At 47.8% G+C, this 18434-nt stretch overlaps 1 protein-coding gene across 2 annotated transcripts in view; it reads left to right on the top strand.

The window, feature by feature from the left end:
* The first annotated feature begins 589 nt into the window (after window positions 1-589).
* ANKRD29 (ankyrin repeat domain 29) overlaps window positions 590-18434 on the top strand; it is a 56407-nt gene continuing 38562 nt past the window's right edge. For both annotated transcript variants that reach the window (XM_047793934.1, XM_047793933.1), the window contains exons 1-3: window positions 590-740; window positions 13831-13941; window positions 17297-17395. In XM_047793934.1, coding sequence (XP_047649890.1) covers window positions 720-740; window positions 13831-13941; window positions 17297-17395 — 231 coding nt within the window. In that variant the 5' untranslated portion in view covers window positions 590-719. The remainder of the gene's footprint in view (window positions 741-13830; window positions 13942-17296; window positions 17396-18434) is intronic.

The following is an 18434-nucleotide window of genomic DNA, read 5'->3' as shown; positions in this document are numbered from 1 at the left end:
TTGTGCTGTAGTGAAGACTGACAATCATCTGATGCAAGCCGTGCCCTTTGGGAGGATGTGTATGTGTGTATATACGTGTGGGTGGGTGTGTGGTGTGTATATGTGGATGTGAATGTGGAATTATGTATTGTGTGTGAGTCTGTGTTTGTGGAATGTGGAGACTTCACAGTGTGTGTGGAGTTTGGAGTGTGTGTCTAACAGGAATGTGGATGTGCACAGAGTGTGTGTACGCGAGGCTGTGTGTGAGGAGTGTGAGAAGTGTGGGTGGGTGAACGGGAGTGTGGATGGTGTTTGTGTGGAAAGTGGAGAGGGTGCACAGTGTGGGGTATACAGTTTGGAGTGTGAGAGAGAGTGAGCCTGGATGTGTGCAGAGTGAGCGTGAGGTTGTAAGTGTACAGTGGTGCGTGTGTGAACTTGTGTGTGCAGTGTGCACAGTGGCTGCGGAGCCGGGCGGGCGTGTGTGTGCTGCAGAGCGGCGGAGAGCTGTCTCGGGTGCACCCCCCACCCCGCCCCTCACATCCCCTCCTTTCCCCTCCCAGCCCCTCCCCCTTTCCTCTCCCAGCCCAGCCCCCCCCTCCCCGCCCAGCTCGGTCTGCGGCAGCGGGAGAGCGCGGCGCCACCGAGGCCGTCCCTCTGCGGAAGGCGGCAGGCGAGCGGAGGGAGGGCTGGGCTGGCGTCCGGGCCGGAAGCACGCCGGTCCCGGCGGGTCGGCCGCGGCCATGTGCAGGATGTCGTTCAAGGTGAGCGCCGCGGGCTCCGGGAGGGAGCGCCAGGCGGGCGAACGGCTGAGCTGCGGCGGCGGCGGGGCCAGCACCCGTCGTCTGCCTGGAACCTACGCGGGCCGGCAGGGTGGGGTGGGCGCTGCCCCGGGGCTTTAGGGGGTCGGTGTGTTGGGGGGGAGCGGCAGGGCTGGGGTGGCCCCCGTGGTTTGTGGTCTGGTGGTGCGGGCTTCTCCCGAAAGGCTTTCGATTCTTCTGACTGCAGATACGGTGAGCTCCGCCGCGGGGCCAGGGGCGGCGGGGAAGGTCACCGGGGGACGGTCGGGCGGGGGCGGGGAAGAAGCCCTGGGTCGGCGCTCCCCTGCAGCCGCGCCTCGGAGGAACTGGGGCTGCTGCACCGATTCCCGATCCTGCGTCCTGGTTCCCGAACGCCAGCCGCACCACTGCCGCTGCCTCCCCAGAGTACTTTTTTGACACTAAAGCTGAGTAACCAGCGCAGAGTGAAGCTGGCAGTTGATTACCACGCTACAGTGTCCAGGGGAGTCTGAAAAGAGTTTATTAAAGTCATTTCATTTAACCCTCACATCTTAGGATAAAAATGAAGTTTATTCATTTACCTCTGTTGGAGGTTTTAGTAAAAATAACAGTTAAAATGTATTGAGCACTTAAAATGTGCCCACTCAACTAAAGGTGCATCTTCTGAATCCTCAGGAGGACCCACGAGGTGTTACGGTGGTGCCTACCCGCTTTTTTTTTTTCAAACAAAAAAAACGAAACATGGAGAAATTAAGTAATTCCTTCCACAGTCGCACGGCCAGTGAGTGAATGGTGTTCAGATTCAAACCCTTGTGTGTCCGGCTCCAGTGTAATCCCATCTTTTACAATAGCTCTTTTAAGCAGAGGAAGGATACAGTGAGATCTGCAGGTTAGAAAGATCTCTGGCAACAGTTTGGAGAAGAAAATAGAGCTGGGGGTCCAGTCAGGATGATGTTGGGATCATCTTGTTAAATGGTACCAGACTGGGGGCACAGGATGCAAGGATGGAAGGAAGTAGACAAAATTTTTTAATCTTCAGAATTCAGTCACTGATGTTTTTCACTGAGTTAGGGGAGGCCAGAGAGATAAAGACAAAATGTTTAGTGTGGGGGAGTTCCCGTGTGGCTCAGTGGTTAACGAATCCGACTAGGAACCATGAGGTTGCGGGTTCAATCCCTGGCCTTGCTCAGTGGGTTAAGGATCTGGCGTTGCCGTGAGCTGTAGTGTAGTGCAGACACGGCTTGGATCCTGTGTTGCTGTGGCTGTGGTGTAGGCCGGTGGCTACAGCTCTGATTCAACCCTTAGCCTGGGAACCTCCATATGCCACAGGATGGGCCCAAGAAATGGCCAAAAAAAAAAAAGTTTGGTGTGGGACATGAAATGTTCAAGGATAGATGGGAGTCCTTAGAGATGTTGGTTAGACAAATATATGAACTGGAGCACAGGAGGGTGGCCTAGGCAGGAAATAGAGATAAGATTTAGGAGTAAGCTGTGTTAAATTGTCTTTGAACCCATGGGAATAAATGTGAATGCCCGGTGAGATCATCTAAAGATAGAAAATAAGAGGGCTGAGGACAAAATCTTAAAGATCATCCCTTATGAATGAGCAGAATAAGAGAAGCCCATTGAGAAAATGGAGGAGCAGCCAGGGATGTAAGAGAACAATCAGAGGCATGTGCTGTCATTCAGCCAAGAATTTCTAGCCTTTCAATAAAGGTGGAAAAGGACGCAGAGCTAAATTCCACAGAGAAATCAAACAAGCTAAAAATTGAAAAGTGCCCATTGAACTCAATAACAAAATAGACTGGTGACCTTGCTTAGAGCAGTTTCAATGCAGTGTTGAGTTCAGAAGCCAGATTGTAATAGCTTGAAAAGGGAGTTGTGGGAAACCACAAGTGGAGAGAACTCTTTCAAAAAATTCTGCAAGAAACAGTGGCTGTAGCAGGCAGGAATCCAGACTTGGCCTAGGGTTGTTTGCTTTAAAATGGTAGCATCTTTAAAAGATAATAGACATCTCAACAATAAAAAGACAGCCAATTTTAAAATGGTCAAATGATCTGAATAGACATTTGCCGAAGAAGATATACAAATGCCCAACAAGCCACTGAAAGGATATTCAACATCATTAGCCATCAGGGAAATGGAAATCAAAACCGCAATGAGATACCATTTCACACCTATTAGGATGATTACGGTCAACAAGACAGACAATGGCAAGTGCTGGCAAGGATGTGAAGAAATTGGAACCCTCATACATTACTGGTAGGAATGTAAAACGAAATAGGAATAGAAAACAGTCTGGTCATTCTTCAAAAAGTTAAACATGGAGCTACCATATGACCCAGCAATTCTGCTTCTAGATGTTTATACAAGAGGAATGAAACATGTGTCAGGAAGTTATATCGCATAGTGCTGAATGCTGGGATGTCCAAGATCAAGTTGCTGGCAGGTACAGTGTCTGGTGAGAGCCCTCTTCCTGCCTTGCAGGCAGCCACCTTCTTACTATGTCCTCAGATAGGGGAGAGAGGGAGTTCTGGTGTCTTTTTCTTAAAAGGGCACTAACCCTGTCATGGGGGCTGCACCCTCATGACTTAATCTGAACCTGATTACCTCCCAAATGCCCCACCTCCAGATATCATCACATTGGGGGTTAGGAGTTCAACACAGGAATTTGGAGAGGGTAGGAAACAAACATTCAGTCCATAATATGGTATATCCATATGATGGAATTTCATACAACAACAAAAGGAATGCAGCACTCGTATATGCAGCAACATGGGTGGACCTTGAAAACATTACATTAAGTGGAAAAAGCCAGGCACAGAAGGCCAGGTATTTTATGGTTCCATTTATTTGAAATGTCCAGAATAGGCAAATGCATAGGCACAGAAAGATTAGTAGTTGCCAGGGGCTGAGGGAAAAAGGGGGAGATGGGGAGTGGTTATTAGTAGGTATGATGTTTCGATTTCAGTGGATGAAAATGTTCTGGAATGGTGGTGATGGTTGTAAAACCTTGAGAATAAACTAAAAACCAATGAATTATATACTTTAAAAAGATTAATTTTAGAATATATAAATTATATCTCAATTTAAAAGTATCTTAAGATGATAATAGGGAGAGTTCCCTGGTGGTCCAGTGCTCTCATAGCTACAGCCTGGGTTCAATCCCTGGTCTGGGAACTGAGATCCCACATCAGGCTGCTGTGCACCATAGCCTCCCCCACCAAAGAGATGGCAATATGGAGTTCCCGTTGTGGCTCAGCCGAAATAAATCTATCATCCATGAAGATGCAGGTTTGATTCCTGGCCTTGCTCAGTAGGTTAAGGATCTGGTGTTGCTGTGAGCTATAGTGTGGGTTGCAGACATGGCTAAGGCTCCGATTGGACCCCTAGCCTGGGCACCTCCATATGCTGCGGGTGCAGCCCGAAAAAGACAAAAGAAAAAAAGATGACAATAGGGAGTGCTAAGAAAGCTTGGAGTGGAGAGGATGATTGAGCTGAGTGATGAAGTACGCAGGAGGTCGAGGGGCAGAGGCATTGACGTTTTGTAAAGTGAGGGCCAAGATGAGGTCAGTGTGTGGGATGGGCAGAAAGGAAGGTGCCAACATTTTCAGTGAAGAAGGAAGAATGGGAGTTCCCATCGTGGTGCAGCGGTTAACGAATCCGACTAGGAACCATGAGGTTATGGGTTCGGTCCCTGCCCTTGCTCAGTGGGTTAACGATCTGGCGTTGCCGTGAGCTGTGGTGTAGGTTGCAGACGCGGCTCAGGTCCCGCGTTGCTGTGGCTCTGGCGTAGGCCGGTGGCTACAGCTCCGATTCGACCCCTAGCCTGGGAACCTCCATATGCCACGGGAGCAACCCAAGAAGTAGCTATAAAAAAAAAAAAAAAAGGAAGAATGATCAAGAAACGACAACTGTGTTGAGGTGAAGCAGAGGATGAGAGGGTGGGATGGCGTGAGTCTTGAAGCAGCTGAAATTGGTACACCTGGAAGCCAGGTGGGAGGGCCCAACCCCATTCCCTGAGCTAGGGCTGGTGTGGGAACAGGCCCAGCCTCCGCCAGGGAGGGTGCTGAGGACCTTAGGGCAGGGAGACAGAGGAAGCTCTGTGCTAGGTTAAGAATGAAAACCGATTGATTTTCCAGCAAGTGGAGGAGTTCCAAAAGGCACAGAGGGATGGCTTGAGGCGGGAGGGGAGCAGAGCTGCAGGCGGGTTGACTAACCCTGCACCTGACCCAGCTGACGTCATACCATGTATGTTAAAATGTGCCCTCAGCTCATGATAAGGATATAGTGACTTTTATTGTACAGTTTTGGAACAATTTTTATAATATTGCTTTTATATTATAAAGAAAAGCCATGAATAAAATTTAGTTTACTTTTGTCCATGATTGTTCTGCAATTCAGTAATTCTTGTGGAGTGAGAAAATCAGACCTACAAATTATTTTCATGTGTCAGTGATATTTTATGAATACCAATTTTAGCGGTGAATAAAGTTAACAATGTGCTACATTCTGTAGATAGGGAATGAAATATTCATTAACTTTGATGTTGGAGCCATAGATGAACTGTTTCCTTTTCATAGGCAGCTAAAAGACTTGTAAGTCCTAGGCCCTGGGTCTCCAAGGCCTGCTTTTAAAAGACCCTATATTGTTGGCTGAGCCTGTGGGAGGATAAACAGAGGGTTATAAATCACAATTTAGAATCACAAATTCTCCTTGATGACTCAGAGTCACCACATGTAGGGCTATTTGCTTCTGAACCACACGGACCCACTCTTTATCCTTTCTCCATTACGCTGTCAGCAGCCCCTTCTTGCTAGTATCACTTTGCCTCCAGTAAACTTCCTCTTCTGCCTTTGGCAACTCTCAATTTGTTCTGGTTGGGAAAAGAGAAACATGTCTGTTGGAACTGTTTTTAAAGTAAAAGCAGATATGAGTCATTTTGTGGAATAAAGCTCATGGATTTCACTACCTTGGCTTTTATCTTTATAACAGCTATTTCAACTGCTCAAGACTTATTCTCCAGGGCTGAGGCTCCCAAAAATCTAGCGCAGTTTGGGGGTTAGACCCTCACCCGAGGAGGGAGGCCACCATCACAGAGGAAACACCAGCTAGATTTAAGAGTAATGCCTGGGTGGCGTTTGCACTGGGACTCAGCAGTAATGAACCTGACTAGCAACCATGAAGACACAAGTTTGATTCCTGGCCTCCCTCATTGGGTTAAGGATCCGGCATTGCCATGAGCTGTGGTGTAGGTCACAGGCGCAGCTTGGATCTGGTGTGGCTGTGGCTGTGACTGGCAGCTACAGCTCCAATTCCATCCCTAGCCTGGGAACCTCCGTATGCTGCAGGTGTGGCCCTAAAAAGACCAAAGGAAAAAATAAAAAAGAGTAGTGCCTTACCCAAGAGAATAAAGCATCTCAGTACCAGGTTTCTTCTTGGTGATGGAAGTGCCTTGGCCAAATGTATATGGGAACTTGTGTGTTCTATCCTTGTTCTGAAAATGTGCAAATTATCTCAAAATCAACTGTGGTTCATCAGTCAGCTGGAATTATTTGGATGAGCCATAGGAAAATAACGAAACCATGTATTTGTTTAACAGCTTTATTGAAATACAGGTCACATACCATATAACTCACCTAATAAAGTGTTTGTGTCAGTGGTTTTTTAACATATTCACAGAGTTGTGCAACCATGAGCACAATCAATTTGAGAATGTTTTAATCACCCCCAAAAGAAACTATGTACCTCGTGGCAGTCCCTCTGCATTCCTCCAAACATCCTCATTTCGGATAACTTAATCTACTTTTGATCTCTATAGGTTTGCCTATTCTGAACATCTGTGTGTTAAAGAGACTTTATTTATTTATTTTTTTGGTCTTTCTGTCTTTTTAGGGCCGCCACCCAAGGCATATGGAGCTTCCCAGGCTAGGGGTCTAATTGGAGCCACAGCTACCTGCCTACAGGGAGGCACCTGTGGCATATGGAAGTTCCCAGGCTCCGGTCAAATGGGAGCTATAGCTGCCGGCCTACACCACAGCCACAGCAACTCCGCATCCGAGCCGTGTCTGTGACCTACACCACAGCTCACGGCAACACCAGAACCTTAACCCACTGAGCGAGGCCAGGGATTGACCCTGGGTCCTCGTGGATACTAGTTGGGTTCACTAACCACTGAGCCATGACAGGAACTCCTTAAAGAGACTTTAAACGTGGTCTTGAGTTCTGAGTTTAGAACTGCCAGTGTTACACAGACCTACCTCCTAAGGCAGAATGCCTGGGCGAGTAAATCACTTTTCCTTTTTGGTTTCCTAGCACCCATAGGAAGGAGTGTGATGACACAACAACACAGGGTTAATGCTTAGTTAATTATCAAGCAGTTCTCTAAAGTGGAACAGTGGTCTAGAATAGCCAGCAACATCTCAAAAACCTCCTGCACGTAGCCTCTCAACCCTCCATATCCCTTTATTTCACATGGCCTCTAACATCAAAGAAATTCATCATTGAACAAAGCTAATGTTCTCTTGGTTGAATTAATAATGCACACTTGAGGAGTTCCCATCGTGGCTCAGCAGGTTACGGACTATCCAATAGGATGCGTGTTCAATCCCTGACCTCCCTCAGTGGGTTAAGGAGCTATGTTGCTGTGAGCTATGGCGTAGGTCACAGTACACACTTGAAATCCACATTATTCTCAACCCTTTTTTAAATCAGTAGTTTACATCTCTACCCCCTCTTAGCTTTTAATCAGATTTCCAGTTCTGTTCAAGTAACAACTTCCCTTCTGTGTTTCTCGCCGCTTCCTTCCTGTACTTAATTTCTGGTAATGTGCTAATGAGCAGCATGTAAGCCAAAATTCCAACAGTAAATGGGAAGGAGAAAGAGAAGAAAAGATGGCATCTGTGGAAGTTTATACTCGGGTTTTCTCACAGAGTCTCATACTCTGGACCCAAACAGACTTGGGTTTGACTCCTGGCTCTGTTACTTCCTAGCTGGGTGACCTTGAGTAATTCACCTCTGTGCCTCAGTTTCCCAGTCTTACAAATGGGAACAGTAATATTGACTCGTGGGGTTGTTCTGAGAATTAAAAAGCATTAGAGGGAGTTCCCGTCGTTTGCAGCGGAAAGGAATCCATCTAGGAACCATAAGGTTGCGGGCTGGATCCCTGGCCTCGCTTAGTAGGTTAAGGATCCAGTGTTGCTGTGAGCTGTAGTGCAGGTCACAGACACGACTCAGATCCTGCGTTGCTGTGGCTGTGGTGTAGGCTGGCAACTATAGCTCCGATTTGACCCGAGCCTGAGAACTTCTATATGCCACAGGTGCCTCCCTAAAAAGACCAAAAAAAAAAAAAAAGGCATTAGAGCAGTGAAAGTCCTCAGCACACTGCCTGATACAGAGCAGGAATGCAGTGGAGGTTGTCCTTAGTGTAACTCATAATGTTGCAACCAACAGCCTGATTGCCGAGACCTGAACAAGCAAGAAAGAGGTTAAAAATATCACATCCTCTTAATCCATTCATCTGTTGAGGGACATCTAGGTTATTTCCAAATCTTGGCTATTGTGAATAGTGCTACAATGAACATAGGGGTGCATGTATCCCTTCGAATCATTATTTTCTCTGGATATATGCCCAGGAGTGGGATTGCTGGATCACATGGTGGTTCTATGTTTAGTTTTCTGAGGAACCTCTGTACCATTTTCCATAGTGGTTGCACTAACTTACCTTTCCACCAACAGTGTAGGAGGGTACCCTTTTCTCCACACCCTCTCCAGCATTTGTTGTTTGTAGCCTTGTTAATGATGGCCATTCTGACTGGTGAGAGGTGGTACCTCATTGTAGTTTTGATTTGCATTTCTCTAATAATTAGTGGTGTTGAGCATTGTCTCATGTTCCTACTGGCCATCTGTATGTCTTCCTTAGAGAAATGTCTGTTTAAGTCTTCTGCCCATTTTTCTATTGGGTTGTTTTTTTGTTGTTGAGTTGTATGAGTTTGTATATTTTAGAGATTAAGCCCTTGTTGGTTGCATTGTTTGCAAATATTTTCTCCCATTCCATAGGTTGTCCTTTTGGATTTTTTATGGTTTCCTTTGCTGTGTAAAAGTTTGTAAGTTTGATTAGGTCCCATTTGTTATTGTAGAGATGAATGGAGTAATAAGATATGATAAACATACACAATGGATTACTACTCAGCCACATGAAGAACAAAATAATGCCATGTGCAGCAACGTGGATACAACTAGAGATCATTGTACTAAGTGAAGTAAGTCAGAAAGAGAAAGACAAATACCATATGATATCACTTAATGTGGAATCTAAAATGTAGCACAGGGGAGTTCCCGTCGTGGCGCAGTGGTTAACGAATCCGACTAGGAACCATGAGGTTGTGGGTTCGGTCCCTGCCCTTGCTCAGTGGGTTAACGATCCGGCGTTGCCGTGAGCTGTGGTGTAGGTTGCAGACGCGGCTCTGATCCCGAGTTGCTGTGGCTCTGGCGTAGGCTGGTGGCTACAGCTCCGATTCGACCCCTAGCCTGGGAACCTCCTTATGCCTCGGGAGCAGCCCTAGAAATAGCAACAACAACAACAACAACAAAAAGACAAAAGACAAAAGACCAAAAAAATAAATATATAAATAAATAAAATGTAGCACAGGAGTTCCCTTTGTGGCTCAGCAGTAACGAACCCGACTAGGATCCATTGAGGATGCGGGCTCAATCCCTGGCCCCACTCAGTGGCTTAAGGATCTGGAGTTGCTCTGAGCTGTGGTGTAGGTTGCAGATGTGGCTGGGATCTGGCTTGGCTGTGGCTGTGGCATAGGCTGGTAGCTGTAGCTCCAGTTCAACCCCTAGCTTGGGAACTTCCATATGCCACAGGTGTGGCCCTAAAAAAAAAAGTGGCACGAATGAACCTATCTACAAAACAAATGAACAAGAACAGACTTGTGGTTGCCAAGGTGGAGAGAGGAGGGAGAGGGATGGATTGGGAGTTTGGAGGTAGTAGATTCATACTATTACATTTAGAATGGATAGATAACAGGGTCCTACTGTATAGTATAGGGAACTGCATCCAGTCTCCTGGGATAAACCATAATGGAAAGGAATTAGAAAAAAAAAAAAGAATGTATTGTGTGTATAACTAAGCCACTCTGCTGCACAACAGAAATTAGCACAACATTGTAAATCAGCTGTACTTTAATAAGAAGTTTTTAAAAATAATAGTGGAAAAAGATTAAATGGTTGGCAAGATACCTTAGGATTTGTGCAAAGCATTTTCACGTACATCAGCTCCTTTAAAGGCTAAAGGGCTGCCCTTTGTAAATAGCATTTCCCGATTACGTGCCTTTGGTACCCACAGGAAGTTTGGGAGTTAACCAGGCAGTGTGGTCTTTAGGCCCCAGAGAGAAAGAAGGTTAGGGGACTTTCCATCTTGGCAGAAGAGGAGCTTGGAATGAGGGTAGGAAGGAGGTCATTGAGGTCCACGTTGCCTGCTCCTTGCGGTCTCAGGAGGAGAATTCCGCAGGAGGCAGGCCGGTGAGATGGCTTAAAGCCGAGCCTCAAGCACCAGACTGCTGGGGGCTGAGGCCTGCCTTGTCACTTCTCACATACGTCGTCCACACGGTGGGATAGTACTGGTACCCACTCCCCCGAACAGTGATGAGGATTAATGAGCTGATCTATGCTGAGGGTGTACCAGTGGTGCAGAATAAGCACTTGGTAAGTATTAGCTCAGGATTCCTGCCCTCCAGTAATGTGTCAGCCCCGCTGGGATAGAACTTACCCAGTGGTTTGCTAGCCATTTCCACATGGGTGCTCCCTAGGCACCCGAAATTAAGCACATTCAAAGCTGAACTCACCGTTTTTTCCTTTAATTGGTCCTTCATTCGGCACTTGTGACTTTGACGAGAGGGACCGCATCCACCAGGCTCCCTCCACTCCTGCACTTACAGGCACGGACCGAGACTGCTCGGTTCAGCTCCTTGAAATTTCTCCCATCTGTCTCATCCCACCATCCCCAAGGTCATTGCCTCTGCTCATCATCTTCTCCCTGTCTAGATGGTGTGGTCCCCAAACCCTTGTAGACACTGGTCTCAAGCTGCCTAGTCCTCAGTCCGTTCACCCCAAGGCTGCCCTGGGGACCTTCTGAACTGCATAACTGTTAGTCTCTCCCCACCTTAACTTTCTTGACTCACCAGTGCCACCAGATAACGTCCAAACTGCATCACATCCCTCACCTCCTGGCCTCTGTGCCCTGGCCTCCTCTACCCCAGCCCTTCCAAGCTGATGACTCTTCCCAGGATGCCTGGTGAGACCCCATGTCCTTGTATCACCACCCTGTGTGCCTGGTTTGCTTATCTCCCACTAGTCCACAAAGCCATGGGAGCAGAGATCAAGGCTGACTGGTAGCCCTAGCCCCTGGCCAGTACCACTGTCCCTCGCACAGGCCAGTGACCAAGCAAATGAATTCTCCTGGACAAGAATCTTAAAGGCTTTGGGAGTTCCCATTGTGGCGCACTGGTTAACAAATCTGACTAGGAACCATGAGGTTGCAGGTTCTCTCTGGCCTTGCTCAGTGGGTTAAGGATCCAGCGTTGCCGTGAGCTGTGGTGTAGGTTGCAGACGAGGCTTGGATTCCAAGTTGCTGTGGCTCTGGTGTAGGCTGGCGGCTACAGCTCCGATTCGACCCCTAGCCTGGGAACCTCCTTATGCCTCGGGAGCAGCCCTAGAAAAGGCAAAAAAAAGACAAAAAAAATGAATCTTAAAGCCTTTGAGGGCTGTGTATTTAGAGCTAGCATCTCTTGAGTGTTTACAGTCGAAGTTCATTTGCGTGTATTAATCTCGTTTGTCCTCTAACAATACCTGTCAGAGGTAGAGTTGCCCCCCCCCCCATGTCTGCAGGGTCTGCATCTGTGGATTCAACCACAGATCAGAAAAATTCCAGAGAGTTTCAAAAAACGGAACTTGAATTTTCCCTGCACTGGCAACTACGTAGCATTTACATTATGTTAGCTATTATAAGTAATCTAGAGGAGTTCTGTGGTGGCGCAGTGGTTAGCGAATCCGACTAGGAACGATGAGGTTTCGGGTTCGATCCCTGGCCTTGCTTAGTGGGTTAAGGATCTGGCGTTGCCATGAGCTATGGTGTAGGTCGCAGATGCAGCTCGGATCCCATGTTGCTGTGGCTCTGGTTGCTGTGGCTCTGGTTGCTGTGGCTCTGGCGTAGGCCAGCGGCTACAGCTCCGATTCGACCCCTAGCCTGGGAACCTCCATATGCTGTGAGATCGGCCCAAGAAAATGATGAAAAGACAAAAAAAAAAGTAATCTAGAGGTGATTGAAAGTATATGGGGGAGTTCTCCTTGTGGCTCAGCAGGTTAAGAACCTGACTTGTATCCATGGAGATGTGTCTTCAATCCCTGGCTTCACTCAGTGGGTTAAGGATCTGACACTGCCACAAGCTGCAGCGTAGGTTGCAGATGCAGCTCAGACCTGGTGTCACAGTGGCTGTGGTGTAGACCTGCAGCTGCAGCTCCAATTTGACTCCTGGCCTGGGAACTTCTATCTGCCATAGGTGCAGCCCTAAAAAGACAAAAAATAAAAAGTATATAGGAGGATATGTGGAGGTTCTATGAAACTACTGTGCCAATTTATATAAGAGACAGATTTTGGTATTTGCAGGAGGTCCTGGAAGCAATCCTCTAAGGATGCTGAGGGATGACTTACTACCACTGTTATTATTATGCCACTTTACTGGGGCAGAGAGAAATTAAGTAACCTGCCCAGGGTCACAGAACTGGCAAGCAACAGGGCCAGGACTTGAAGTCAGCTCTCACTTACCCCAAATCAACTACTCTATCATGCCTCCACCTCCCAGTAAATCAAACCCTTGAGGGAAAATGAAAGATGTACACCTCCTCTCAAAGCTCAGTGTCTAGAACCTTGTAGGAAACCAGGATGTCCAGCCTGTGCAGGAGAGGAATCCCTGAGGCCATCCTAAAGGCAGAAGAGGCTCCTGGCAGGAGAGTGTGTTAGAATGAAGAAGTTTGTGGTTTGCCGATGGCTTTCAAAAGGTATTTGGAGTTAAACAAAAATCACTGAAAATGATTTACAATTTATTACTCTCAAGTTTTCATGTTTTGGTTTTTTGTTTGTTTGTTTTTGTCTTTTTGCCTGTTTTAGGACCACTCCCACGGCATGTGGAGGTTACCAGGCTAGGGGTCGAATTGGAGCTGTAGCTGCCAGCCTACACCAAAGCCACAGCAACACAGGATTGGAGCCGCATCTGTGACCTACACCACAGCTTGCAGCAACGCTGGATCCTTAACCCACTGAGCAAGCCCAGGGATCAAACCTGCAACCTCATGGTTCCTAGTCGGATTCGTTAACCACTGAGCCACCATGGGAACTCCTCCAGTTTTCATGTTTTAGGAAAAGCCAGCAGAGCTATAACATGGCCCATGCTAAATTCTCTTTCAGATTCACTCTCTCAAACTTCATCTTGTCTCTGTGCAGTCTCCCCATTACACAGAGCAGTCTCTTCTGCCCAGAGTTCCTTGTGCTGGCAAATTCCACCTGAAACAAAGAAAGTTAGACAGAGGGAAAGTGAGGCATTTCCCCAGGCAGCTGGAATTGGGGAAAGTGTGGGGCGGGGCACAGAAAAGATGTGGGTAACTCGGAGTTGGGAGAGTTCCCTCCGCTCAAAGGTGAAGAGAGATTGGGGAACACTTCAGGGAGGAAATAGCATTTAAGCAGAACCTTGCCCTTGAAGGTTGGGGCAGAATTGTTTCAAGCAAAAAGGAAACTGAACAAAGACAGAGGCAGGAAAGTGAGGACATGGGTGGGAGAGAGGGTTTTTAATGGTGCCGCCTTATCGATAGCATCTCTCTTCATCACAGCCCCATGGCTCATGCATCTGCATCCCATTACAAAGTACACGGAATTCCCTGTTGGCGGGTCGAGCAGTCTTTTAAATGACCAGGCACATCTAGAACGTTGCCCTTTTGAGTGGTATGACATCCTTGCAGAGAAGTGGCCTCAGGAACGGAGGTCGGTTTTAAGATCTGTTTCGTTTTGCTTCTGCAGAAGGAAACCCCGTTGGCCAACGCGGCGTTCTGGGCGGCCAGGAGGGGCAACCTGACTCTGCTGCGGCTGTTGCTGAACAGCGGCCGGGTGGACGTGGACTGCAGGGACAGTGTAAGGACCACCTGTTCGGTACACGCATGCCACAAGCACACCATCCCCTGCTGGCACGCCAGCTTCTTCTGAATACACTTCCCTTCATGGTGCTTGTTCCTTTCTCGTGTGTTGGCTTGCTCTGTCCTTTGCAAAAAGTCCAGCGTACCCTGAGGGACTTCAGAGCAGACCGAGGAAACCAATATATGCATAAAGCAGGAGGGGCCACAATAGGAGAAGAGATGCTTCACTGGGAATCTGAATTGTCAGCGTCCAAGAAGGAAAGGGTGTGCAGTCAAAGCATTCAGACCAGCTGCTTTTGGGAAAAGGTGGAGGAAACTCAGAGCAGAGGGGGCTGTCGTGGAGATGGGAGCTCGTTTTTTTTCTCCCGAGAGATGGAAGCGTCCACTCAGCCTCTGAGGCCTCATTACCTTTGCAGACATCGAGACACTAATCAGCGATGAACGGAAAGTAAAAGTAAATCCCCCTGCCCCCTGGCAGGTATCACTTGGAGCCCTTCCCTCCCAGCCAGAGGCAGCGATTTCTCTGTCCCCAGCAGGATGTCCTATCCCTGGGGACCAGGAGGACCTCAGATGAGGAGAGAGAGACGAGATGTTTTGATTTTAGGGATTAAATAAACACGTTTTCACAGGACCCTTATTGTTTTCCTGGAAACAGGGCATGCCATTTCCAGCTTTTATGGCACAACTTTGGTAGGTCACATCAGCCACCAGCCCAAGTGAGGTATCAGTGTTTGCTCCATTTTGTCCCCTGGGGCGTGGGTGGGGGACTCTTGGGTTTCACCTCCAGATCCACTTGTGACTTTCTCCAGCCTGCTCTTGTGTCCCAGAGCCAGGACAATAAGGCCTGGCCCGGGGGACTCACATCCCTCTGACCTTCAGCAGAGCTTGGAAGTGTTGGCAGGAATCAGCGGGTGGAGAACAAGGACGTTGGGGAGTCCGATGTTCCTTGTGCTGTCTGGTGGCAGTGCCCTCATCCTCTCCATCCTGGGAGACAGGGCTTGCCCCTTGCGCCTTCAGGCCTGGGATGGCCATGCAGCCCCGCTGTTACAACTTCCAGCCCTGTTCTTTGTCATTTTCCTACATCCAGAGCACTGCCTGATAAACAGACCTTTTATTAAACTTTCTTCCAATTATCCCAATTTGAATTTAACATCTTTTCTTTGCCAGGACCCAGACAAACACGGGGTCTTGGGCATCTGGGAACTGGCCATCCTGTCTTACTTGGGTCTTGCTGGGCAGCAGCGCCACACTGGACAGAGCTGGAGTGGGAACGCTCGTTTTCATAGTGACCTCACCCATGGACCATATTAATGACCACTTTACTCCCTTTTCTCTATTTTCTTTCATTTTTTTTTTTTTTAACTTTTTTAGGGCTGCATCTGCGGCACATGGAGGTTCCCAGGCTAGGGATTGAATCGGAGCTACAGCTGCCGGCCTACAGCACAGCCACAGCCACCTCTGAAACCTAGACCATGACCTAGCTCATGGCAATGCTGGATCCTTTAACCCACTGAGCAAGGCCAGGGATCGAACCAGCATCCTCATGGATTCTAGTTGGATTACTTTTCTGTTGTGCCATTAAGGGAACTCCCTACTCCTTTTTCTTAAGGTCACCCCTTTTCAGACACCCCCCATGACCTTCTCCTGACTTCCAGCTTCCCGGGACCAGGAAGCAAGCCACATGACTAGGAACATGAGGATGCAGGTTCGATCCCTGGCCTCCCTTCCGGGAAGCTGGAAGTCACACAGTGCCCCACACACCTGGACCCCCTACCCTGGGCGGGCTCAGTGCCCTTTCCCCATCAGAGTCACCTGTCCCACCACGTCCTTTCCCCTCAAGAGCTCATGCTCCATCTCTCTCTGATTGCTAGGTAACCAGTAGGTCTTTTGATTAAAAAATATGGAGTTCTCTGGTGGCTCAGCAGGTTAAGGATCTGATGTTGTCACTGCTGTGGCATGGGTTTGATCCCTGGCCTGGGAATTTCATGCCATGAGTGCAGCCCCAAAATGTTTATAAGTTATTCCTGCTTGTTTAAAACAAGAAGTCTCTATGCTAAGCACATTGCCTGACTTACTGCTTTTTCTCATTTAATTTAATCAGGCAGAAATGTATTGTTTTGCATCTTACAGATAAGGAAAATGAGCCTTTGAAGGTCTGATAGCCAGCCCAGAATCACACTGTCAGTGACCACTCAACGATACCACCTTCCTACAAAATCCCACAGATGTAAACAGCATGAGGCTTCTAAGTGTCACTAGCCCCCTACCTAGTGAGCCTGCCTCACGAGGAACCAGCTGTCTCTCTCTTGTCATCTGCTTTACAAAAGCAGGCTGCTGAACACACAGAGAGGGTCCCGGTTCAGATTACATTCCAAGTCCTTGAAAACAACTGTAAATTAAGCCACCAAAGTCCTCCTGAGAGGGTCCATATCAACTAGTGAGTCTCAAGTCCTTGCATCTTAAAGCTGGCAGAGATCTTGGCAATCACTTCATCCCACTCCTCATTTTAAGGATGAAGTAAACGAGGCTGGGGAATTGTAAGACGTGTGCCCCAGGTTACTTGGCTGGTTGATGACAGGTGGACATGGGCCCCAGGGCTCCTGACTCTCACCTGTAGTCTCCTGTTTCCTCTTTACCTGCACCAGTTTACAGATAAAGAATTGTAAACTCAGCACTTCCCATCATGGTGCAGCGGAAATGAATCAGACCGGGAACCATAAGGTTTCGGGTTCTATCCCTGGCCTCGCTCAGTGGGTTAAGGTTCCAGCATTGCCATGAGCTGTAGTGTAGGTCACAGTCATGGCTTGGATCTGGTGTTGCTGTGGCTGTGGTGTAGGCTGGCAGTTGTAGCTCCGATTGGACCCCTAGCCTGGGAACCTCCGTATGCCATGGGTGCGGCCCTAAAAAGTAAAAAAAAAAAAAAAAAAAAAAAAAAAAAAGAGTTGTAAATTCAGAAAACCAACTAGTACCGCTTAACCTGTTTCTTTTCTTTTCTTTTTTGCATTAATAACGTGTCTTGGCTCAGGAATCATTTAAGCATCATAAATTGAGACCATTACATTGCTGCTGCCTCAAAATGCAGTCACTGTGGTTCACTTGGCCTGCATTTCTGAGGGTGATGGCAGTAAGTGAATTTTTACATTGCAAATTCCAGCCTCAGCAGTTTGTCACTTTGCTTTTTCCTGTCTGGTCTGCATGATGAGGTAATTCATGAGACTCTTTTATTTACTGTGGGAAACCGTGGCCTTGGCTTGGACACCGCCTGGTGGGACTGATGTCCCGCAGTCCCTCCTCGACGCCACGCCTCTGATGTCCCGGTGGCCTAACGGTTCTTCTGTTTCTCCTCCATCCAGCACGGCACCACGCTCCTCATGGTTGCCTCCTACGCCGGCCACATAGATTGTGTGAAGGAGCTCGTTCTGCAAGGAGCTGACATCAACCTCCAGAGAGAGGTAGGCCAGCTTTTGCACTGGAACAAGAATCACACAGGTGACAGAAATTTGAAGCTTTCACAGTAGCGAATGTTAAGCAGGACTAGCATACAGTTGTCCCTCTGCATCCTCGGGGGATTGAATCCAGCAGCCCCCACCCCCAGCCTCCGCAGATACCAAAATCTACAGCTTCTCAAGTCCCTTATATAAACTGGCATAGTACTGGCATGTCATCTGCACATATCTTTCCATATACTTTAAACATCTCTGGGAGTTCTTGTTGTGGCTCAGTGGGTGAAGCATCCGACTAGTATCCATGAGGATACAGATTCGATCCCTGGCCTCTCTTGGTAGGTTAAAGGATCCAGCATTGCCACAAACTGCAGTGTAGGTCACAGACACAGCTTGGATTTGGTGTTGCTCTGGCTGTGGTGTAGGCCGGCAGCTGCAGCTCTCATCCGTCCCCTAGCCCGGGAACCCTATGCCTCAGGTGCGGCCCTAAAAAAAAAAAAATCTCTAGGTTATTACTTATAATACCTAATACAGCATAAACACTATGTAAATTCTGGCTGGTGCATGGCAAGTTGAAACTTTCTGGAATTTTTCCTTTCTTATTATTTCTATTTGTGGTAGGTTGAATCCTTGAATACAGAACTTGCAGGTACAGAGGGTCGACTGTAATCATTTCTTTTTTCCTGTGTGACATTAAAGCCCAGATTGCAGACCGAATGGTGTTTAAATTAGGCTCAGGAAGGGACTGTTGGTTTTACTTTAGGTGAACAAATCTTCTCCTGCCAGTGTTGCATCTGATGTAACCAGACCTCCAGCTACATCCCTTAAACACTCATACGTTTCACCCAGAGCCTAAATCAGTTCTTCCTTCTTCCTTTGGGATGAGATGCCATAGTTTATAGGATTTTCATAGACAACGTTATATTTTTAGAAGGATTGCATTATCCACCTGTTGTTAGTGAGGTTCCCTGGCTGGCCTACCCTACCATCCTCACCAAACGGTGTTTTCAAAGGGTTTCTCTGACTGGCCAGGTGGTTTTGCTTTGGG

This window comes from Phacochoerus africanus, chromosome 8 (genome assembly GCF_016906955.1).
Source record: "Phacochoerus africanus isolate WHEZ1 chromosome 8, ROS_Pafr_v1, whole genome shotgun sequence".
NCBI classification, from domain to species: Eukaryota; Metazoa; Chordata; class Mammalia; order Artiodactyla; family Suidae; genus Phacochoerus; species Phacochoerus africanus.
This window is presented reverse-complemented; position numbering and strand designations above follow the sequence as displayed.